Source organism: Thunnus thynnus, chromosome 20 (genome assembly GCF_963924715.1).
Source record: "Thunnus thynnus chromosome 20, fThuThy2.1, whole genome shotgun sequence".
In the NCBI taxonomy this organism is placed as follows: domain Eukaryota; kingdom Metazoa; phylum Chordata; class Actinopteri; order Scombriformes; family Scombridae; genus Thunnus; species Thunnus thynnus.
The window spans coordinates 23,715,964-23,741,310 of NC_089536.1; the positions used below are offsets into that span (position 1 = coordinate 23,715,964).

The 25,347-nt window shown below is 40.3% G+C and overlaps 1 protein-coding gene across 4 annotated transcripts in view; it reads left to right on the forward strand.

The window, feature by feature from the left end:
* Positions 1-25,347, forward strand: part of LOC137172675 (putative uncharacterized protein MYH16) — a 59,421-nt gene that overhangs the window by 32,267 nt on the left and 1,807 nt on the right. For all 4 annotated transcript variants that reach the window (XM_067577224.1, XM_067577225.1, XM_067577227.1 and 1 more), the window contains 17 exons: positions 100-190; positions 12,561-12,617; positions 17,754-17,840; positions 18,426-18,671; positions 18,789-18,906; positions 19,920-20,047; positions 20,188-20,384; positions 20,481-20,613; positions 20,701-20,917; positions 20,997-21,133; positions 21,937-22,040; positions 22,222-22,414; positions 22,499-22,702; positions 22,794-22,919; positions 23,022-23,192; positions 23,666-23,866; positions 23,980-24,126. In XM_067577224.1, the coding sequence (XP_067433325.1) occupies positions 100-190; positions 12,561-12,617; positions 17,754-17,840; positions 18,426-18,671; positions 18,789-18,906; positions 19,920-20,047; positions 20,188-20,384; positions 20,481-20,613; positions 20,701-20,917; positions 20,997-21,133; positions 21,937-22,040; positions 22,222-22,414; positions 22,499-22,702; positions 22,794-22,919; positions 23,022-23,192; positions 23,666-23,866; positions 23,980-24,126 (2,557 nt within the window). The remainder of the gene's footprint in view (positions 1-99; positions 191-12,560; positions 12,618-17,753; positions 17,841-18,425; positions 18,672-18,788; positions 18,907-19,919; positions 20,048-20,187; positions 20,385-20,480; positions 20,614-20,700; positions 20,918-20,996; positions 21,134-21,936; positions 22,041-22,221; positions 22,415-22,498; positions 22,703-22,793; positions 22,920-23,021; positions 23,193-23,665; positions 23,867-23,979; positions 24,127-25,347) is intronic.

Below are 25,347 nucleotides of genomic sequence, written 5' to 3' on the forward strand. Positions count from 1 at the left end.
TTTTTGACCTGAGTGGATTTGATGGGGTTTTTTATAATAATTTTTAATAATCAATTATAATATTATTTTAGGTCATAATCTTACTTTTTCTCTCTGAAGGAAGGACTTGGAGATCAGCAGTACCAGCTCCAAGCTAGAAGCAGAGGAGGCCCTCAACATCGGGCTGCAGAGGAAGAGCAAAGAGCTGCAGGTCAGACAGCTGCTTGTACAGAATACATGAAATTCTTCATGTGTGTATGTGTCTGCAACAGTGATTAGGATTCAGCAGAGGCTTTGCATCAGCAAACTGTCTTCTACTGAAGAAGGAGAGTGCAAATTTGGTGTCAAGGATGAGTGGAATTTAATGTTAGACCAGGTTACTGATACAAATTTGCGTTGAGACAGAAAGCAAAGCACAAATTTGACTGACAGACGTTAGCTGTAAGCTAGGTAGCAACATATACACTAACTGTATATGTGGGAGTGTGCCTGTCCGTGTTCAGCTCAGTCTTTGACTGAACTCAGAGCTCACCAGCAACACAAATTCTTTTTGTTATTTCCTCCTTTTTACTGTCGTCTCTGAACGTTTATGACGCAGATTCAGAAGGCCCGGATACACACTCATTTTTTGGTCAAGCTGAAACATTTTTAACTCGTGTGGATGCATCTTTGTGTCAGTTTGTGCTGACCTGGACGAATTCACATCTAATCTCGTCTTTCCATTGACTCTGTATGCAATCATGCCACCTCTAAAATTAGCTTCGAGTCTGTCTGAACACACAGTAAGGCACAAGGAGCAGTCATGTTTTGTGCTATTTTTGTGGCTGTAGTTGGTGAAGATATGTCCACATTGACACTATTTTATGTATGCTGGGTTTATTTGTTTCACTTTGACTGCTAGACTAGTTCATACCCATACTAAAACTATAAATTAGTTCATTTAGTAAAAGCTTTAATACAAGTTCAGCAGAATATTGGTCTAAGGGATTGCTTGGTAGTCAGGTCTGGTATGTGCATCTGCGTTCTATAATTTGAGAGATGTGGTGAAAAATTTCAAAGGCCTGCGCAATTATGCATGTCTCATCCAATACGGGTTCCTTGATGAAATCTTGCTCAGCCTGCAGCTGGCTTTCAAGATTAATCAATGCAGATCATCAGCAGCACAAGAGGAGTGATAGTTACATGTGAGGATATACAGGACACAACAGCTCCATGGAAGATCACCTGGAAAAACCACTAAAGTAACACTGTAAACATGGTGTCACTGCAAAAGTTTTTGACGATGCAGTTTTAATTTAAAACAGAGAGGGGTAACTAATCGTCAAAACCGTATAATAGGCTATTTGGTTGGAATGACAACCAACCTCCAGCACATGGCTGGAGGTTGGTTTCCTACGAGGACATGCAGGGAGCTCAGCTGTAGCTCAAAGAACAGCAGAGAGATGCATTCCTGCCTTTCAACAGAGCTGCTGGGCTCTGCTCTGTGATTGGAGCATTCGCTCCACAGCTCCATGCCTGTCAGGAGATGGTTAAAACACACCACCTCCATCCAAACTGATAACCATCTGCTGCCTCCCTCCGATGGTGTGACTAGGAGCAGATGCTGGACTCAGCAGCAGTTCCCTCTTATTTTAAGACTCAAACATTTAGTTATGTTTCTCATTTTTAAGCTTACACGTCAGGGGATGTGTTGATATTGCAATAAATGACTTGTTTGTTTGTGTTATGTTTAATTTATGTGCTTCATAGGACTGATATCTATGCCACAGCTGCTATTATCCTTTGTCTTCAATGGCATCAGTTCATGAAGACCGAATCACTGTGATGTCGCACTAACAACAGTCACTTCCAGGTAGACAACTGGCAGTTGATTTGAATTAAGGAGATATGTGAAATTGGCAAACTTTTCAGCTGTAACTGTAACATTTAAAGATAAGTAGTTAAAAACAGTGGCTCAACCTATCTGACGTTTCAGCTATGCTTATTTGATGTACTGTGTTGCTTTGCTAGCGTCTTTGATAAATCTAAACTACCCCACCGTTACATCTCACTGCTGGCTGGAGTAACTGGTGGCTGTCTTTGTCATAGTGGGAAGCTGCCTTACCACTGTTTTACTCATTTATACTTACTTATGCTTGCTTTTAATTACTTTTACTACTTACTGCTTATATTTAAACTTACTAACATACGCTTCTGTGTTTACTTCTTTATTTGCTTAAACTGACATTTATTTTTTCTCTGTGCCATTAAATTGTATGTGCGCGATGCAGGGGTTTTCTACCCAGAAGTTATTGTAAACAAACATTGTGATATCATAGACATATTCTTGGCATTATATAACTGAAACAAATAAATGGAACAGTGGGCATGTTTTGTGATTCAGTGATTGAGAGACTAAGAGGGCAGCTGCCTCTTAAGATATTAATACAATTGATGTGATTAAGATGTAACATTCTAATTTCACAAATATTTGTTCAAAATAAGTATTGCAGTTTGTTTGGAATAAACACAAGATACACATTTCCAAATTATACAATCATGCAATGCAAAAAGTGTGATTTTCTCCCCTACTAGACAAATGTGGTAATGACCCCTATGTCAGAGAAGCCAGACTGAATTGATTATAGTAGGTTTTAGCCATGCTAGCTTTGTGGCTCTAGCGACTGCGAAGTTGGTTGATCAGTTGGTTTGTCCATTTGTCTGCCATTTTGGTCCAAAGTGAAATATTGTCAACTTGTTCAATCTTGAGAGCTTTGTGATTGATCGGCAGAAAATTTGGTTCAGTTATGTTCCTCACAGAATGAACTGTAATAATTTTGGTGACCCTCTGACTTTTCAGCTGTACTTGAGAATTATAGGCTTATAGAGCTGCAACTTTGGCTGTTGACTCCTATGGTACGGTCACATAAGCCTTCCACTGCCTTGCATTCAATTGGGTAGCTCCAGGTCTGAAAAGTGAAGCCAATGAGGAGTCTGACTGTATGGAAGTCTAGGAGAAAATGACTCTACTTATTACTTGATTTATTACCTCTGTAAACAGTTTCCTAATGACTTTATGGTCTCAATCACTAGTTTCAAGTCTTCTTCAATACAGCATGATGTTTATTTCATAAATTATGGTTCCATTTAGAGTAAAATAGACAATAAAGCAGGGTATGCTTTAGGGTGTGGCTACGTTGTGATTAACAAGTTACTACCACATAGGTTAAGTAACGTAACCATGATATAACCCCAGATTCACAGCGTAGGCATAGATAGCTGTAGCCGTCACTATTTCCATGTGTTTTCAGTTCATGAAAGTTAACTGTAACATTTTTGTCGCCTAAAAAGTCTTGTTGTTTGGTTGTACTAAACGACCCTATAAGGAGTTTTATGTTCAGTTTTCCTGGTAAGTACATTTAGTTTTAATGGTTTTAAGCCTGTTTTTCGCCAGCAGAAATCAAAATTTGCATTAGCATTATAACAGTTAACCACAGACTGTAAATGCACCATGCTAACCAAGTTAGCAGCTAGTGTTAGTGTTAGCTTCACCCTCTCATCAAAATATAGTCACTTCTGGCTCCAAAACCAGGAACACCGGCACGCTTTGAAGCCATTGACATAGTGGCCAAACTGTGTAATTATAACATCACATGGTACACACTGGCCCAAAAATACTTTTTCCCATAGACTTACACTGTAAAAGAGATGTCTGTAAATCAGCGGATACATTTTTTTAGGGAAATGACTCGTTTCACTTTCAATATTTGATACCTTTGGTCTGATCACATTTCGAACGTCTAGAAGAGTCGCACAATTAATTTTATCCCCATTCAAGTTAGCCAGACCGAAAGTTTTCTCTCTCTGTCGGCAGAAGTCTCTAATGAGCATATTTCTTGGACACTTTGGGCCCATAGAGCGTGCACGTTTTCTTCGGGGTAATTTCTTTACAGTGGGAAGTGGCTTTTTGCTTTGTGTGCCACTGAGCAACTTTCATAGGAGTTTCATCAGGTTGCTACATCCATTAGTTTTTTTCAGTCTATGTTTGCACTCAATCCTGACAAAGGATGTGGTGTCACATCTCAGATAAACAGCATAAAACATAATCTGGTGGTATAATATTGTGTAAAACAAATTACTAAAGTAATAACGTCTCCATTTCTTAACATATGGTGTGTTATGTGAATGTAACTTTAGTCTTATTGTCCATTTCTTTATTAATTAATTTCTGATTATGTCAATTGCTGACAAAGTCCAGCAGCTGGAAACTTTTTTATGGCAGTAGTGTTTTGCTGACTGTGGAAGAACTGAAGACTCTAGGCACGATGATTTTGCCCTATAAACTTGATTTATGCTTGGTTGCTCAACACTCAAAACGGTATTTCTCAACAAGAGATTGTGTTGTATCTCATTTATCCTTTGGTGACAGAAGGTTATCACATAGTGAACCTGTCCTAGCTGTTATAGATCTCTCTCACAACAGACATTTGGACTTACAAGAGCGTGAAAAACACAGGTGTAACTAATAACATTATCAATGGGTCTGTTCCATTTAGATGTGCCAAAAAATCCTGTCAGGGGTCCAGCGTACCAGGGCACTGTCAGTGGAACACAAACTGATATAAGCAGAAAGAAAATATACAGATATATGTAGATGAGTTATATGAGTGATTGTATGATTTTACTTCTTCTGTCAACCTTGTAGGGAAAACCTTGTAAAGAAGTTGCAAGAAGTATCATGGCAACAAACTGGTTGTTGGCATTGTGTACAACCCTTCCAAATTTTATATGCATGTGATAGTGACAGTTATGCCATGTGATGACTTTCCCAGTCAACATGTCTGGACAGCTCTGAACCATCCAAGCATAAATCAAGCCTTTCAGTTCTGAGTAGCCACAATGCTATTGTGGACATGTAAAAGCGTGTACTGAAGAAACAAAAAAAATAAACAGTTTGCTTTGTATGTTTAGATTTACTTGAGATTATATTGTTACTCTAAATTACTTGTGCAATCTTACAATTAAACTAGCCATTAACTCAACTGACTCCTCGTTAAGTCCTGCCCCCCCCCTAAGATACTGTGCTAAACCTGTCAGGCTTTGCATTGTAGCGAAGCATGTATAGAATTACAATGGAAAATTTACCACTTGAACTTTGTGCTAATCTTTGAAACAAGAGTTCTTTGATTTCATAGAGATGTAGACAAAAGCAGGTGCCTTGTTTTTAGTCAGGGACCGTCGATTTTGACGGGGGCAGATTTTTGCTAGCTAGCTAGATGATGTTAGTTCAGTGAGTTACTGTTAGCTCAACGAGTTGGTTGGAAACTCTTTCTCTGGCTGACTTTTTATTGTTTCCATCTGACTCGTACAAATATGAGAGCCCTGCAAAAGGCTACATACATGATACTGCTAATTCAGCAACATGTAATGATCCAAAAAATACACGGAAGACATGGAAATTAAGGAGCAGCAATGTTTTTGTATTGGAGGGTTGAGTATACCTAATGTACAGTATTATAATGATGGCCCTCGGGACATGCCCTCTCAGCCGTCCCAGCGCCTGACAGCTGTCCCAGCTGTCAATCATGACATCACACCCCTTTTTACATTGTCAAATAACTAATTGAAAACAAACATCAGAAAAATTAGCACTTGGACAAACATCAGCGTGATAAGAACTACCTAAAATGACGGAAAACATCTTTGGGAAAAATGTATTTTTACTTTGATTTTTTAGTTTGGCTCATGTCCAATCCACTAACATGGAGGGGCGGGACATATGACTTATACTGCAGACAGCCACCAGGGGGCGATCAAGATGATTTGGCTTCACTTTTAGGGAGCTGTCATGACATCCATATTTATATACAGTCGATGGTTAGAGCATGTGTTTTTGGTTTTGGAAACATAAATCAGAAAAGACACAACCCTACAAACTGTTTGGATACTCAGTATCATTCTTACTAGAGCCTCAGTTACACCACTTCTGCATGTGGAGAAACCCACAGCTTCATGGAGTGATCAGTGACTGTGACTGGTATACTGGCTAGAACCACTGTTGCCTAAACAGTGGAACAAAAGAGTGCCACCGACTGAATCTGAAATAGCCACAAAACTAAGGAAAAATCCTTGAAGTGCTGGCCACACTGATTATTAAGAAGTAATTTTTGGGAAATGCATGTGGAAAATCACCACAGCAATGACCAGCCTACCACCAAAGATGTTTAGTTTCATTTAAAAGGCCATCTTTCGGATTACGATTTTTGAAAGGCCTTAATAATTAAGATAAGACAGCATTAATTATTTAGATTATATTGGTTTTAGTGTTCTATTTACTGTGATGTTTAGTCTTCCACTGAGCAGAAGACACTGATGTTTATACAGAGGCTTTCTCCTGAATCTTACTGTGTCATCCAGTGGGATCAAGCAAGTCTGAGAGCTTTTATCTGCGTCACTGGTGCATGTTGCAGATAATGTGTTTTGTCTGCGTGAGGCTGCTGATTGCGACAAAGAGCGAGAGAAGCATTCAGAAAGAGGCAGTGATAGAGAGAGACATTGGGAGATAGTGATTTCAAGGTTCAGGTGTTGTTCCCTCACACTGCCAGTGCCTCTGGGAACCTGATGTTTCGTCCAGAGGTTCATTGGGGGAGAAATAAATAGTGTCTTTGTCTCTGATCGGAGGAGTGAAAGGCGATCCGTGCGTCTTTGAGAGTGGACATGTTTTCACATTTACTGTAGCTTTGGCATTCTCCCTATCTTACAATGAGGCCATTATATGTGTGTGTCTGCATGTTCATGTGTGTGTGTGTGTGTGTGTGTGTGTGGACTTTCCTCCTCCTCCTACTGATAAAAATGCAGGTGGACGAGCAAGCCAGCTGAGTGGACGGACCAACTCGTCTACCACCCACTTGAGTCTGGTTTTGACGTAAAGGTCACATGAATATGTCCACAAACTTTAATCAAAGAGATAGCTTTGTCTATCTTTCATGATGAAACCGCCTCTCCCTTTCTAGTGTGCTGTAATTCAAAGCAGTTTGCTCGAAGGGAGTGTCATGGGGGTCACAGGCCTGCAATCCTCATGGCTACTTTCTTACAACTGCCCCATGCTCTTAGTGGTTTTATTACATGATCGTAAAGCAGTTATACACTGCAACTGTGCTGTAAAGGGTCATCAAGATTGGAGAAGATAAAGTTCAGTATCACCCTGCTGGCTGTTTGGTTTCTTCCAGATGTTTCACTGGAGGTGTTAAAGATTGCGCTGCAGTGATAGAAATCAACAACAACATCTCTTTCCAGAAACAGTTTCTCTGTCACTCCGAATCAACTTTTTAAAGCAGCAGTTATTGATTTTTGTTAGCAAACGTATTCACACATTCAGCTGACATAAATCACAATTAGCATTCGTTTGGAGAAGAGATTTTCACTGAACAAATGAATACATTAACACAAATGAACTTGATATACTGTATCATCCTTGTCACTGAACAAATCAGTAGTTTTTAACAGTGGAGTGCCCCTCTATACTCTAATATAGCATTTTTCTTATAAACAGTTGTCTGTTAAACCAAAATCAAAACAATGGGCTGAAAGATGCTAAAACGCTCCACAGAGCTGAGGAGAACTGCAGAGTTGGGTGATGAATCTCTGTGGGTTTGTCACCACGAGTGACCCCTTTCATATTACTCCTAATCATTTGTTCCACTGTTAATATGAAAACATTGATTAGTGTAGCTTTAAGTTTTGCACGTTTTTTTGTCAAAAACATGCACTGTAGAAAATAAGGTGAATTTCAATTTTTGCAACACAAATAATCTACTACATAGAGACTAGAAAAGACTATTTTTTCACAAGATAAAGCTTTTGCTTCCTTCAGGTCACCTTAAGCAGGATGCTAAATTATTTGCTTGCTATTAGCTTTCTATCTAATGTATATACACTGAAAACTTTTCTTAAGTTTTAGCATTAAGCAAGAAGTGGAACTTTGTAATAAGTTGTAAAAGGAATTGTTCAACATTTTGGAAATATGCTTATTATTGAGATTAAAAGACTGTTACCAATCTCTGTGAGCCAGGGCGTGATTAGCCTAGCTTAGCATAAAAACTGGAATCATGGAGAAACAGCTGGAACTTTTGGATAACCATTAATCAAGAAACAGTTACAGTAGCTTCCTTTAAAACCACAAATTGTTATTTTTACATTTCTGTTTGTGAGTACAGATCAAACGAGATACAACATGATAATTAGTGAGTCAGGCTAGCTTTTTCACCCTGCTTCCACAGACATGAAAGTGGTATGAATCTTTTCATCTCACTTGCAAAAAGAAATCAAGTAAGCCTACATTGCAAAATGTTGAACTATTCCATTAAATTAATTTGAACACGTCCACACAGTGTTGGACCCTGACCAACATTAGCTCCTTTCTGAGTGGTGTATTAGCTCAAATGCAAACTGGCCTGTCTGAAAATGTCCAACTGTCCCCCCAAATTTCAGTTAGTGTTTTAAAAGTGAACTGAACACTGTTTTGTTGTATTTTAACAATGCATTTCTTGTAGTGGATCTGAAACTAATTTTTAACCATGCTTAACAGCATGGCTCTCGGAATGGTGGTGTCAGCACTGTGACCACCACTTTGGTCCCGACTGAAATATCTCAACAATTATTTGATGGATTACCATTAAATTTTGTAAATGGTCGCCAGAGGATGAAGCATGATGACTTTGGTGATGCTCTGATTTTCCTCTAGCTCCCCCTGCGGGTTGACTTTTTTTTTTTAGGGAGAGATCTCAACAACTATTGAATGCATTAATATAAAATTTGGTACAACTATTGCAATATCTTGTGTGATCTTCTGACTTTTCATCTAGCACAACTTTCAGGTCAAAATTTCATTTTGTCCAATTCTTTGTCCAAATACCTGCAAAACTAGTGACATTCCCATCAGCCTCAGCTGTACTTTGTGTTTCATGCTAATTAGCAAATGTTACCATGCTAACTTACTAAACTAACATGGTGAACAAGGTAAACATCATACCTGATTATATTTAGCATATTTGTATGGTTATTGTGCGTATGCTAGCATGCTGACGTTAGCATTTCGTTAAGGGCTCTACTTTGCCTAAGTACAGCCTCACAGAGCTGCTGGCAAGGCTGTAGACTAAGTCTTGATAAGAAGTCAATACATTAACCTCACATTTAAAACTGAAACACAATTAAATATTAATAATACATTTGTTTTATATTTGACCATATATTTTATAGAGAAAAACTAGGGTCTCATTTAAAGGGTCCAGATGATGCTGAAAGATTATATCTTGCTCATTCAAATGTCTTTATCTCTCTTGTACAACGTGTACATGTGCTGAACAGGCATCACATCATTTCCAATACCACTGATTTGACCTGCGTCATCACTTACACCAAAAGGCTTTGACCAGGTCAAAAAGGACATGTCGTCACCTGGCGATCTCTTCAGCCAATCAAACAGCCATGACTCGCTGCTGGAAGCCGTACACTGCCATCTGAAGGCATTTAAAAGAACAAAGCTGCAGATTCCAGTACTGATACAGGGACTTGAATAATGCGAGCATGTGTGGACAGTATGGTGGACTTGCATCAGCAGGGGGTCTAAAATCCTCAGTGTATGGTGCAAAGGCAGGGCGTGCAATTGTTTGGCTCTTGTTTTCCCCTCCAACCGACTGGGGGGATCTCACAGGATATAACTGCCCACGCCGCTGACTTTCCCCTCAGATAACAAGCGAGGAGACATCAGCTATGAGGCCACATCTGATTGCAATTCATGGACAATTATGATGGTTTCAGAGTGCAGCGGGGGAAAAGAGAAAGCTAAAACTTTAAGCACATACAATTATGGAGATCAAACCCACCAGCCATTCTCAGCAATGATGGGCTAATTTTGTTATTTCCCCCACATTGCTCCAAGAGTGCTCCGATGAAGAAAAAGTTGGTGTGGGATAATTTAGAGTAAAGTAAATTTCATTTAGAAAAGTGCACAAGTGTTTATAAAATAAATATATAAACCCTTACTGCCAGAGATAAGTAGTCCAAATTGCATTTATCCATGCAGTCTGGCTCTCCACACTGTTAGTACACTATGTTTTCTACAATTGTATTAGAGCCACAATATTTATTTTGAGGCTGGTTTGAGGCTGTGGAAAGTAGAAATTTAACAAGAAACAGATATGTGAGTGAGGAAACAGTGTGTGTGTGTATATGTGTGTGTGTGTGAGAAAGGGAGAAAGAGGCTGTGCATGCATAAGGGGGTGTGGACAGTAAAATGCCGGAGGGGATCAACAGTGTGTGTGTGTATGCTCTTGTGTGTGCGCGTGTGTGTGTGTGTGGGGGGGACAGTCAGTCAGTCAGTCAGTTGGGCTGCTGCTGCCTCACCATGGCTGTTCTCTCTGCAGAGGTCCTGCGCTGGCATGTGAGTTATTTTATTTCACTCATTCCTTCTATCGGTTTAAGCTTAACCTATAAAAAAAAAGTTGAAAAAAGCAGTTGATGATTTTATGTTATTTTTGTTATTAAACCATGAGATGTCTGAAGCCAATTGTGGGACATTTCTAAAGCATTTTGATTAAGTTCCCTTGCATTGATAATGAATCAAAGATGGTACAACTGCAAGGTAATTCCTTGCCCATGTGTGCTTATTTTGCACTAAAATGTCTTATAGTAGACTGTTCTGGGGAGCTGTGAGCGCCATGTAGCTGCTGAGTGGCTTTCACCACATCAGTGAGTGTAGGTGTTGTTGCTGTGAATGGCCCTGGGCTGCACGCCTTGTCAGACACACTTCCTGACAGTGAGACATAGATAGGAGCTGGAGATAACACACAACATGACACAACTTGGAGGGATGCAGCTATGTTGGGAAACTAGCAATAAATTTTTATTAGCAGTACAAAACGCGGTTTTGGCACGAGATTAGTGGAGGGGACAGAAATGTGCTGCGGGTGATTTATTTATGTTGAATCATTCTAATTGTTTTGAATGTTGGAGCAGAAGCAGACTAAAATAATATTCAGAGGATGTAGTCACACTTCAGGTGCAGTTTTGTTGGTCTCACATAAATGGTTATACAAATATTGTAACCAGTTGTGGAGGAAGTATTCACATCCTTTACTTAATTCAGTGTAGCAATACCACAATGTGCAAATAAAAGTTCTGCATTGAAAATGTTATCATCAGCCAAATACAATTATAAATGTATTAATGTGTAAGTATTGTTTGACTGTTGTATTAGCTGGAGCTAAATTGAATTACTTTATATCCTGTTTGGTAGTTTATCTATAACATTGCATCATATTTTTCATATTCTAAGATCATTTTACATTTTGTATGTAAAATCTGAATTAGTATCTCAAAATTTACTTAAGTGCTGTACTTGAGTAAATGAAATTAGTTACATTAGCTGAACTGATTGCAACCAGTACTTTTATGTATTGTAACAAGCAGCAGTGAGTTTTTGTTCACCGCAGGAAAAAATATTATATATTTTTTTTAAATTAGTTTGGTTTGGTTTCTGGTTTACAACCATGTTAGTAACACTTTATTGTAACTCCCATATTTACGATTTATAAGCAGTGAATAAATAAGTAATGAATAGTTTATACAACATTATGAAGTAATTATGAGCAACTATAAGGGAATTTATTAAGTGTTTAATAATGTTTTTATAAAGAACTTGTACAGCTCCTATTAATCATCTGTAAGTTGCATAAACAGTTAATAACATAAACAACTTAATAATGCATTATAACAGCAATAAACACAGTATAACAGAGTCATATATAATGATGTCATAAGAAGTTTAAACATATTTCTAAACAATTTAAACACTCGTGAATGATTTTCACATGTACAAATGAGTTGAAAGAAATGTGTGAAACTGTTTATATACTGGTGCTTACAGATGCTACATAGGTGGATTAAAGAGTCACCAAAATATTATCATTTAATATTTTATTTAACTTTTTATATTCTATATATAAGACTTAGTTTAAGCAGGAAGGGACAGGAGTGTCCGGGCCAAGTAGCAGCAGAGACCATAAAACATAGTTTTAATAATGAATTAGATATAATTATTATGATCAGATTATAATGACTACCACACTGTAAATTCAGACTTTGGAAAGCATCACTGAATGTCAGCCAGGAATGTCGAACCAAAAGAAAGCCAAAACATAAAGCAGATTCCTCGAATGTCAGGAAAATGGCATTGATGCTTTTTTGTCTCGCTGACCAGACATAGCAGACCCAGCCCTGGGTCAGAATACAGATAATGACGGTGGCCACAGACATTCTTGCTCTAAATTGCTACCTGAGGAAAAAGCCAGAGGCGTGTCAAATCCCCAGGGAAAGCAGAGCGCATGAAGCGGCCTCACCACACAAGTGCTGCCCTGAAATAGCAAACAATCTGCGGAGGTGACGCCCCATTTGTTCTCTGTCAGAATGATATAGGCACTGTGAAACCAGAGGATAACAGCCCGACCTCCGATGTTCTAGTCATATTTCATATTTTAGTGAAAGCAGACTGTTATTTTCTTCTTATTCAAATCCATCTCAACACGAACTCTGTCTCTCTTCAGGCTCGCATTGAGGAGCTGGAGGAGGAGCTGGAGGCTGAGCGGGCCATGAGAGCCAAGGTATGATACACAACTATAAGACACAGTATAACATAAAGACTCACCTCTCACCTCTCCCTAAATGAAACAAAGAGCAGATGAGCCTTAAATGTCTGTCAGGCTGCAGGGCAGATAAGAGGATGCCAGCAGCTCTGGAATGAGCTCGTCTCTGCTGCTGTAACATTCACGTCTGTGGTGTTGAGAGCTGTTTGTGGACTGGGAGGAACATTGAAAAAGAGAAAAAAGGTTGCTGATGTGTTGGCAGCCGGTGGGGTACGTGTGTCGGTGCTGCGCCTCTGGTCACCCCAAACTATCTGCACCTGTGATAATAAACTCAGGGGGGAGAGACCTTGTGTTTCTGATTAACATACAGGGCAACCCCAGAGGCGTAGAGGGAGCCCCAACATCCTTTTTCCTCTTTCTTATTTCTTATTTTTCCCAATCTTTCTCTACACACACACACACACACACACACACACACACACCAGTGCACCTTCTGTTTCTTGTAATCTCCCTCGCTTCGCTCCTAGAAGCAAATCAGAAGAACAGGATGTTTTTTTCACCTTCCTTTTTACCACAGAGAAGTTTCCAAGACAGATTCTTGGTAATGTAAAAGCTTAAAGCTGCGTTTCCAGACAGCATCCCTGGTTCATATGAAGCTAATCTCCCAAGGTGGGCGCTTCAAGTGCTTGTTGTTTCAAACGAGACGCTCTTTAAGCGTGTGTGTATTTAAGCTACAGAGCCTGGTTGCCCCTCTTAAGACTGAGAGTTTCCATGTTACAGTAGGTAAAGGCAGAAATGCAAAGGTACATATTTCACCCAGAGTGTTGAATAGAGTGACAGCAGGCCCGAGGGCGTGTTTTGCACACTTCTCCCCACTCTGGGTGGTATCCCTAATGGTGCCCCCCCTTCACACCCCCAACCCCTAAAAGCCACAGAGCGGTGAAAGAGGCAGGCAGAGACATGCAGGTCTTTATCTGTTCCACAGCCTGCGTCTTCAGAGGAGCTCAAATACAACATACCTCTGCTGCAAACAGGCTCGCTATTGTTAGGCTCTGCTCCTCAGGTCGCACAGGGGAGATATCATCAGCAGATAGAGGCTGACAGACAGCACTATTTTCCGAGGGATCTTCTCCCAAATGGAATGCCAGCCGGTTCACACACATACACACACATACACACACACACATACACACACACACGTATACGTGTACAGTCGAGTTTGTCAATCACTAAGGAACACACACACACATAGCAAGCACACATACTGTAGTCATCAAACAGTATGTAATCTTCAAGAAAACACACTTATGACATCATTTTCTTTACATTTTGACAAGATGGGAAAGTCTCTGAAACATTCAATTATTATGTGACGCAAAGAGTTTCCATTTAAACCCAAACTAAAGAAAGATTTTACTGTAAAGTTGCATCAATCATGTTTTTTGGCCACATGGGGGCAGAACTCCTAAACAAGCTTAAAATAACTTTTAACATGTTAAGGCTTTGTAAAGTTGATATTGCACACAGGTTAGTATTAGCAAACTATTGCATGTTCACACATCCACATCAGCATTCATTTGGAGTCATGTTTCAGCCATCTGATGAATATAAGTCTGATATCCTCTCTCCTTTCAGATCAGTTTTGATCCACCCACTCTTGAGAACATCTGGAACTTTAGCTGCTAGTTGCTAACTTTGTATGTCTGCTGTTTGTCTGCTGGACAGGTAGTGTAAAGTGGGTTCATCATACTGAAAACAGCTGCCTGTTGCTATTGGAAACAAGGCTAAAGAGACCAGTGAGACTGAACCAAAACAGTAAAGTTGTGGGCTGTAAAACCAAAACAATGAGCTGAGAGATGCTAAAACACTCAGTAGAGTCAAGGGAACTGCAGAGATGGTGATAAGTCTCTGTGGGTTTGTCACTATGAGCGGCCCCTTTAACATAACACATAGTCATTTGATTCAGTGTTAATATAAATATTGGTAAGTGCTGCTTTAACAGTTCATCAACTGATTGAACACCCCAAAATGTTGCCATTAAAGGGTTAGTTCATCTAAATAAATAAAAACTTAGCCATTCATGTAGATGTGATTTCATTTGCATCTCTGAGATTTCATTGCACAAACTACTGTATCTGCAGCTAGATGCCACTAGACATACATATGTGACAATTGTTTTTGTTTTCACGATTTGGGTGAAACAACCCTTTAAGTACTCAACCCTCATGTTAGCTGAAATCCAGTACAGTACCAAACATTGCCTTGTTGTGACTTTGTCAACAATTCTTTCTCTACACATTTTAGTGGTACAGAAGAAGGCTGGGCTGAAGTAGACTTGTGTATTCTTATGTGTATTTTTTGTACAAATCCAAGTTGTTCCACTGACTTATGAGGGTGTTATTACAGGAAATTTCCATTTTAGTAGTTGTGACAATTATTAATTTAATTGAAATTATGCCTTTTTTTAAGTTATGGGGTTCATCTAAACCAATTATTTGGAAGTGAAAACAAAGATGAATTTTAAAGTCATTACACATTAACTGTTTGTTGTACACCACCATTAGATTTAGATGTTAGTTCCAGGATGAACTCATGTAAAATTCTGTCATCATGCAGCTGTGGTCAGAGAAGGACCTCCATCATACTGGAGGCTGAGGACAGGAACAGACTGATAGGATAGTGGAAAGCACACAAGGAGCACACACTGGCATGTGTGTACATACTGAACACACTCCCACTCCATCACGCTCTTGTGCAAACGAAGATGAATCTTCCTTCTACCTCCACCAGGCGACTTTGGGTGCACTGACCCTCCATTAGCATGTAAACGGGAGTGAGTGGTGTCGGGTGGTGCTGATCCAGAGGAGCTGTTGACTCAGTCAGTAGTGCGGAGGAGAGCGATGAGTGAACCCCTCACACACAGCCAGGTTGTAGACACAGAGGGTGGGGCTGGGGCAGGGGGCTAGGGGGACTCTAAGGAGGAGGGCCCCAGTGAGTATCATCTGTTTTCCCTTGTTGTGCCTGAGGTGTGTTGCTTCTATCGGGGAGGCCTGACTGCAGCTTTTTACAGACCAGTCTCAACATCTACGGCTGTCTTTAAACCAGCTGTAAAAGATTGGTGTAAAAACAACAAGTGCTTTTAACTACAGAGCGCAGGCTGTTTGTGCGTGTAATGGCCCAACATTATAAACTCTCTCCATGTGTGCTGTGCCATGTTTGAGCGTGAGAAGGAGTTTATCATTTATACATCAGCATTTTTGCAGCTTTATATATTTGTTTTGAATTTCTATGCAACAAATGTACTTTGTATTTCTTTTGATGTAACATATTAACTTTTACTGTGTTTTATATGGTATCAGGTTTTATTATATTGGTAAAACCTGTGTCGATTTTGAGTGTGATAGCCTATAGCTATTTATATCTTTAAGATGTGGATAGCCAATGTTATATTATTATAGAATAATACATATATTTAAAAAAAAAAAAAAAAAAAACAGGTTTATTTTATCCATGAAATATGAAATATGTACAGTATATAAAACTCTTTCTATAAATCCACGAAAGTAAGTACAAATTTAATAATGTGATAATTCTTATTCTGAAACTATTGTTATTGTTAGTACATTTAAAAATAGCAGTAATAATGAGAAACTGTTTTGATACATCTGATTACATTACTTCATGAATAAGTTAAGGTTCAGGGTCTTGGTGTAGTATTGAGAATTAATATATAATATATAATAAAGCCCATATGCAACATGTTCCGACCTCCAGTTAGTTTTAAATTAAAGCTGCACTAATCAATATTTTTATATGAACAGTGGATCAAATGATGTCATGTATCATCTGAAAGGACTCTGCTTTTTCCCTCAGTTAAATGGAGATTTTTAGTGTCTTTCAGCTCATTGTTTTGGTTTTACAGCCTACGTTTAATGTTTGGTTCAGCCTAACTGCTCTCATCAAACTCATTTCCAGCCACAGGGAGCTATAGCAAAAAAACGACCTGCCCAGTACCCAAACAGCAGACAGAAAAAGTTAGCAATTAGCATATGGAATTCCATAGAATGGAACATTTAGCAACTTAGGAGTGAGATATAATATTTTCCAGGACTTGGTGGAGATGAAACAGAGCTAAAAGGAGAGTGAATATTGGTCTTACATTTGTGAAGTGGCCAGTTGTGTGTGTAACCAGGCAGTAGTTTGCTAACAGGTTAGCCCTGATAGCAACCTCACAAGGCCATAACATTTTATATTACACAGTGGAGCATTTAGCTGCTGAAGGGACATATTTCTCTCTGGAGTTGGTGGAGACGAGAAACAGTGTAAAAAGAGTGAACATTGGACTTACCCTCACCAGGTCAGAAACACAACTCTAAATGAATGCTAACATTAATCCGGGTCTGCTGTATGTGTAAATAGGCTGCTCTAAATGCTGACATCTTAGCCATAACATCTTTATAAAGTGATAAAATGTCACTGTTGTGTTGCTTGTTGTGTGAGCAGTTACTACCATGTTTTGAAAAATGCAAAAATGCAGCTTTTAAAGATGATTTTCAGTTTATCCCCAAGACCACACATCTCTTAGCTTGCTAAATCTAAATCTGTTATGTCTCATCCAAATTGAAACCAAACACCACATCAACAAAAGCAAGACTGAAAGAAGCAGGGCTCTACTTTATAGGATATTTAGCAGTGACCAGAGCTAACATTGGATAACATACACAGGAAACAGAATCTCATAGATAATATTTAGACTGTGTGACAGCAGTTAACCTCTGTATTGCTCTGACTGGATACAAGCTGCTCTCCTGACCTCTGACCTCTAGAAAGATCACTTCCTATTGTGTGCTGTCAGTCATGCTGATCCCCTGGTGGTTAAATATCCTGTGCCAGGAGGTGGGACTGCTTTTGGGCCAAAATAGGTGAACAAAGCAGTCTTTTGCCTGTCTATCTCACTGTCTGCTTAAACTTTTAATATACTGTTTTACAATTTTACATTAACATGAATCCAGAGGATCAGTCCACTCATCAGTCAATTTTGTTCATTTATTTCCTGTATCCTGACACACAAGATCTTGGAAGATTCTAGTAAATTTGAACACATTTGTACACTTTATGTCCATTTCCACTCTTGAACTGCCTTGTGTTTGGCAGGTGGAGAAGCAGAGAGCAGATCTATCCAGAGAACTGGATGATCTCACTGACCGACTGGAAGAAGAAGGAGGGGTCACTGCCTCGCAGGTAAACTACATGCATTCTAACGCAAACACAAACACACTTTACATCACTGAAAGAATGGGAAAAACACATATACAGTTTCCTCTCAAGAGTTAGATGAGAAGATTGATACCACTCCCATGTCTGCGCGTTAAGTACAGAGCTAGAGCTGTGAGACAATTAGCCTAGCTTAGCGTAAAGACTGGAAGCAGGGGGAAACAGCTAGCCTCATTCAGTTCCAAATTCAAAAATATGTCTATCAACCTCTAAAGCTTACTAATGAACACATTGTATCTCATTTGTTTAATTTGTACACAAACAGAGATGTAAAATGATAATTGTTGGTTTTAGGGTTAGTTGCGTGCTAGAACAGTGAGGTTGCCTAGCAATGAGCGCTATAGCCAGAGATGGATAAACTGTTTGTTTTTGTTTTTGTTTTTTGGCAAGAAAATAGTACTGCAAATTTAGTCTGATTCTGCAATTAAAACTCTTGTTGGGTATGATTTTCTTCCAAAGCAGCAGAGAGTTGTACAAACGTTAGATATTTTGCTTTTACACCATGTTGCCTTAAATAAAGACCTTTAAACACTGCCTTAATGTGATGAACAGATAGAGGTGAACAAGAAGCGAGAGGCCGAGCTCCAGCGTCTGAGGCGAGACCTGGAGGAGACCTCTGTCCAGTCTGAAGCGCTAGCTGTGATGCTGAGGAAACGGCACAGCGATGCCATGGTGGAACTGAGTGACCAGTGTGAGGCACTGCAGCGGGCCAGGGCCAAACTGGAGAAGGAGAAGCAGAAGCTGAGGATGGAGGTGGACGAGCTGGCCGCTTCACTGGACAGTCTGCAGAAAGCCAAGGTCGGGAAGTTAGGTCACATGGACAAGAGTTAGATTTCTAACAAGCCAGTAATGTCAGGCTTATGTTACTTGTGACTGTAACATAACGTGTGCTGGTGTGTTTGTGTTGTGCTGCAGACATCTTCAGACAGCCAGATAAAGAAGCTGGAGGAGCAGTTGTCTGACGCCAACAGGAGAGGAGACGACCTGCAAAGGACGCTCACTGAGCTCAGTGTGGCCAAGAACAGACTCACAGGTACACTAATGTTAGACCCATTAAAGATAGATTCTTACCAGTGTTCCTAAGACAATTATATTCAATCTTAATATTATATTTGTTCTAGCCATTAAACAGATTCACTGACAGTTTCTCTGGGGTATGAGTGAGTATATACAGTAACTTCAGAGAGCAAAACACAGTCAGAGATAAAGAATAGTTTGACATTTTGGGAAATATGGTTATTCACTGTCTTGCTGAGAGTTAGATGAGAAGATTGATACCACTCTCATGGTTGTGCGATAACTGTGGAGCTGGAGCCAGGATTCGATTAGCCTAGCTTAGCATAAAGACTGAAAGCAGGGGGAAACAGCTAGCTTGGCTCTTGCCAAAACTCAAAAATATGCCTCTCAAAGGTCACTGTTTCATATGATATATCTTGTTTTTTCATCTGTGTTAAAATCGAAATTTAAAAACCACCCAAGTGGTTTTACAGGGAGTTACTAGCTGGGACTTTCCGGATGCAGTGACCTCCTGGAGTCTCGATTCGTTTTGTGTACAGATCAAACACACAAGATAAAACCTGTTTATTGGTGAGATTAACATGTGTTAATAGGTATATTTTTGAGCTTTGGGCAGAGCCAGGTTACCTGTTTCCCAATGTTTTCAATCTTTATGCTAAGCTAAGCTAATCACATGTTGGCTCTAGCTTCATACTTAAAGGACAGACATGAGAGAGATATTGTCCTGTGATCTAACCCTCTGCAAAAAAGTGAATAAACAATTTTCCCAAAACTATTAATTTAAAAGTGTGCTGTCAAAAATGACTTTTAGTCCCTAACATGGTTAAAGCTCCAAAACTGAACTCATGAGAGCCTTTTTATTAGACCCTCCCTGCCTAATAAAGGCCCATGTCTTTCTAACACCACACTCCCAGTGTGTAATGCAAGAAGATAATGTTCTCAAATGTCCTTGCTATTTTATACTCTGTATCTACTGCTTCAAATTATGCTACAGTGTGTCGTTAATCAGTGTTCTGGTTGTTCTATCAGCTGATAACGCAGACGTGAGTCGACAGATGGAGGAGGCGGAAGGCAGAGCCAGCCAGCTGAGCCGCTCCAAGACTGTGCTCCAGTCCCAACTGGAGGAGCTCAAGAAACAGTTGGACGAGGAGGTCAAGGTCGGTGTTTTGAACTCACTATGGAATTATGAAATAGAAAATATTCAGCGTGAAAATAAAATGACAAAAAGGCTTTAATGTGGCCGTTTTTCCACTAAACGTAACATGTTCACACTGTTTCTCTGTGGTGTGGTTGGCAGTGTAAGCAGACGGTCAGCGGCAGTCTGAACTCAGTGCGGCAGGAGTGCGAGGTGCTGAAGGAGCAGCTGGAGGAGGAGCAGGAGAGCAAGCAGGAGCTGCAGCGCCTTGTCTCCAAACTCAACAGTGAGGTGACACACTGGAGGACCAAACATGAGGCCGACGCCATCCAGCACGCCGACGAGCTGGAGGACACCAAGTACGTCAAGTTGATACTGGTCTCATTTGAGATGATGTAATACCTTGAAAAAATCAGAAATGTATATCAGTGGTGCAAATAACGTGTGTGCTGCAGGAAGAAGCTGGCATCACGGCTACAGGAGGCAGAGGAGGCTGTGGAAGCTACCCAGGCCAAATGTTCCTCCCTGGAGAAAACCAAACAGAGGCTGCAGGGAGAAGTGGAGGAGCTCTGCATGGACCTGGAGAAGGTAGAACATCAAGCGCATTATATGAGTGTTACCACTCTATAAACTTCCCTTGATTATTGTGTTTGAGCATTGTGTTCCTTCTCTCAGGCCAGCAGCTGTGGGCAGGCTCTGGATAAGAAGCAGCGGGTGCTGGAGAAGCAGCTCGGAGACTGGAGGCAGAAGTGTGAGGAGCTGGTGGCCGAAGTGGAGGGCTGCCAGAAGGAGAGCAGGCAACACGCCAGCGAGCTCTTCAAACTGAAGACAACACATGAGGAGTCTCTGGAGCAGCTGGAGGCTTTACGCAGGGAAAACAAGGCCTACCAGGGTACAAGAATATGAATGTTAGCCTCACAAATAGCAGATGATTGTAACCACGGATCAATTAATGTGTGTATGTCTTACAGAGGAGATAGCTGACCTCACAGACCAGCTGTCAGATGGAGGTAAGAGTGTCCACGAGCTCCAGAAAGCAAAAAAGAAGATCGAGATGGAAAAAGAGGAGTTACAGGCCTCACTGGAAGAGTCTGAGGCAGCTTTAGAGGTACGCAACTTCAGTAAATCAGTCAAGTCAAATTTTTTCATATAGCACAATATCACAAATCACAAAACTGTGAAATTCAAAGGAGAAAAAATTCCCCCAAAAAAACTTTAATAGGGGAAAAAATGGAAAAAAACTTCAGGAAGAGCAACAGAAGAGGGATCCCTCTCCAAGAACGTACAGACATGCAATAGATTAAAACTAAATTACAGAAATACAGCATGGACAAACAGGATGACAAAATTATATATAAACTAGTAACATATATGAAGAATGTGATCAGGAGGACACCAAAAACAGAATAGGGATAGCCATGTGACCTCCATCGCCATGGAGACCTGGGAAGAGAACAGACTACACAAACACACATGAGACACTCAACTCAAAAATAAGTCCTTTACAGACATTTCAACAAAAGAAAAAAACATTCTCACATAAAGCACATTAAACACAAGAAGACATATGTCATTAAGAAAAAATAGTTAAAAGTGTGAAACTATTCAAATTAAGAGCCAAATTTATGTTGCTAAAAGATTTTTTTTGAACTTAATATACATGTGATTGTATATTAAGTTGTTCTGATGTTGGTCTTCATTTCTCTGTAAAAACTCATCAACCAGCCCTCCATCTTTCCCATGATGCACCCAAATCATTGTTCTGTTTTCTGAAACCTTCACTCTTCAAAGATCTCTTTCTAAAAATATTTGGGAATAGATAAATATTTCCATTGCCTTGGCAGACAGTATAATTAAGTTCTGGATCAGTGATTAATATAATCATGATGAATTATTTCCCTGTTCTCCCAGGCTGAGGAGACCAAGGTGCTGAGGCTGCAGCTGGAGTTGTCTCAGGCTAGAGGAGACCTGGAACGCAGACTTCAGGAGAAGGAGGAAGAGATCGAAGCTGCGAGGTACCTCATCTCTCTCAGTGACACTTTCCTCATTCACAGCACTAACTCTCTTCCTGTCCTCTGTTTCCCTTTATTCCTTCAACAAAGTACTTTAGAGGTAAGACTTTTCCTTCCTTCAAACCCTGCTTTGCAACAACACATCTGCATGGTCTGTAATACCTCTGCCCTCCTCCTCTGTCAGAAAAAGCCACCAGAGGGCGCTGGAGTCCCTGCAGGCCAGTCTGGATGTGGAGGTGAAAGGCAGAGCTGAGGGGCTGAAGCTGAAGAAGAAACTGGAGGCCGACATCAATGAACTGGAGCTGCAGGTGGACCTGTTCACCAAGAACAACGCAGAGCTCAGCAAGAACAGCAAGAAGGCTCAGCAGCAGATCAAGGTTTGATTGATAACGTAAGGTTTTTTCTTTACAGCAAGTCTGCTTCACAGAGACACTCACAGAATCTGTCCCCCTCTGTCCCAGGAGCTACAGGTTCAGCTAGAGGAGGAGGTGCGCAGCCATGAGGAGCGCAGGGAGGAGCAGGCAGCCCTGGAACGACGCTGCACCCTATTGGTCAGTGAGGGTGAGGAGACGCGGTCAGCCCTGGAGAGCGCAGAGAGGGCCCGTAAGGTCCTGGAGACAGAGCTGCAGGACGCTAACGAGAAATACAGTGACCTCAACAACCAGGTGATATATGGTCTCTTTGCTGTGGTGTCCTGCAGACACTGAAAGCCTGATCTGATCCGTACTCATGTCTTCTTCATACCTGTGTGTTCAGTTCCAGTCGGCTCTGAGTGGGAGGAGGAAGCTGGAGGTGGATCTCCAGGCTCTGCAGCAGGAGCACGAGGAGCTGCAGGGGGAGTTCAGAGGATTCACAGACAAGGCCAAGAAGGCCAGCTGTGAGGTAAAACACACCAGACGCCTGATATGAATAACTGTAACTTGCAGTAGAGTTTCATTCAGTTTTGTGAAATAATGTTTTGATTGGATGGTGTGATTGTGTCAGTTGGCGCGAGTGGGGGAGGAGCTGCGTCTAGAGCAGGAGCACACGCTTCACCTGGAGAGAGTGAAGAAAGGTCTGGAGGCCCAGATCAAAGACATGAGCAGCAGGCTGGACGAGGCCGAGCAGATGGCTCTGAAAGGAGGCAAGAAGATCATCCAGAAGTTGGAGGCAAAGGTACAGACTCAAAAAACATGTTGTCAGCACATTGATTCAAAGCAATAAATGTCAACATCTACTAGCCGATTGCCAAGAAATCTGATATTAATATTTATCATCCCCACAGGATGATGTCTAATAATGTTGGTTACCACTCTGACCTTTTGTTTGGGCCAAAACTTCCACTTCTGCACAAAAAAAAAAAAAAAATCTAGAAAAACAAAATTTCTTCCGAAGTTTTTTCCTCACTGAATTATATGCCAAGTTATTTCTTTCAGTCAGTTGCCTGGCAACCAGCTGAGACTCCAGGAAGTTACTGGTCCCAGCCAAGAAATATCAAAACTTAAATCCAGACTGTGTTTTAGTATTTTACTAAACTAGTGGACTAACTGTATATTTTACATTTTAAGCCAAATTACTGTTAAGGCTCAAAGAATAGCAAAGTCTGCATGTCCACACTCTGATGTGTGTGTGTGTGTGTCTGTGTGCAGGTGAAGGAGCTGGAGCTGGAGCTGGACTCGGAGCAGAAGCGGCACGCTGAGACGGTGAAGACGCTCAGGAAGAATGAGCGCCGGCTGAAGGAGCTGCTGTTCCAGTCCGAGGAGGACCAGAAGAACCAGCAGAGGATGCAGGAGCTGGTGGAGAGGCTGCAGAACAAGATGAAGGCCTACAAGAGACAAGTGGAAGAGGCCGTACGTCACCTCGTCCTCTGACTCAAAACACACCTACACTGACCCACAGTGCATTTGACCTACAGTACATATCACTTGATGTTTTAATCACATGCAATTTGTTTATATTGCAGGAGGAACAAGCTAACATGAACTTGGCAAAGTACAGGAAGACAGTCCATGAGCTGGATGACGCTGAGGAGCGAGCTGACATCGCTGAGTCAGCACTCACCAAGATCAGGACCAAGAACAGAGGCAGCTTTGGCAAAGGATACTCCTCTGTAAGTAACCTGGGCCTGCTGAGAGGCAAACTGCTTACCTATCAAATAGCTGTATATGGAATAGGATGTCATCTACTACAGCCTAGTGGGATTCTGATGTGACACATATGGTCTTTAGTTTGTTTTGTTCACTATCATCACAGTTGCTGCTGACCTTCAGGAAGTCTGCAGTTAAAACAAAATTTAATGGCAACTACCGGAGTTAAATTTTGTACAGATATTCATGGTTCACGCACATCGAATCTTACTGACACTTTACCTCCATGAGTGCACATTTTTGTTTTTAAGTAAGATATCTCAACAACTATTGGATGGATTGCTGTGAAGTTTGGTGTACACATTCATGTCACCCTCAGGATGATTGGTGCAATCTTTTCCTCTAGCGCCATCAGCTGGTCAAACCTTTAGTTTGTCCGATACTTTGGTTTATAACCAGATACCTGCAAAACTAATGACATTCCCATCAACCTCAGCTGTAGGTTGTGTTTAATGCTAATTGACAAATGTTAGCATGCTAAAATGCTAAACCAAGATGGTGAACATGGTAAACATTATACCTGCTAAATATCAGCATGTTAGCATTGTCATTGTGAGCATGTTAGCATGCTGACATTAGTGTGGCGATCCTGTTTAAATGAACAAACTACTGTACTGTTATAGTCTATTTACTTTAGCTGCATCCCTGATGTTGCAGTGTATTCACCTTCATAGTTATTCTGAAGTTTAATTTTTGTCAAAAGATTGAAACAATAAGAGTGTGAAGACGTATAAGTAGAATCAGATTGCAGTAACTCCTTGCACAGCACCTCTGAGCCATGTGCAGAAAAAAAGAGTATACGTGGTATGCAGTGATATTCAAATCATTTATTTAAGTAAAAGTAGCAATATCACTATAAAAATACTCATCAAAAGTTAAAGTCCTGCGTTCAAAATCATACCTTAAGTAAAAGTACAGATGTATTAACAACAAAATGTAAAAGTATCTAAAGAAATGTATTCATTATACAAAAATGTGTAAAATCAGAAATTGCAAATTAATCAGTTACAGCTGTCAGATAAATATAGAATATAAATAAAGTATATGCTTAGTACTGTACCTTTTGAAGTGGTTATATTTTACTGTTTAATAATGTTAGGTGATACATAAATTAATTATTCTGGATCTGATTACTTCCAGCGCCAATTGCTTTGAATCGCATTTTTTAACAGTTCTTTCAATTC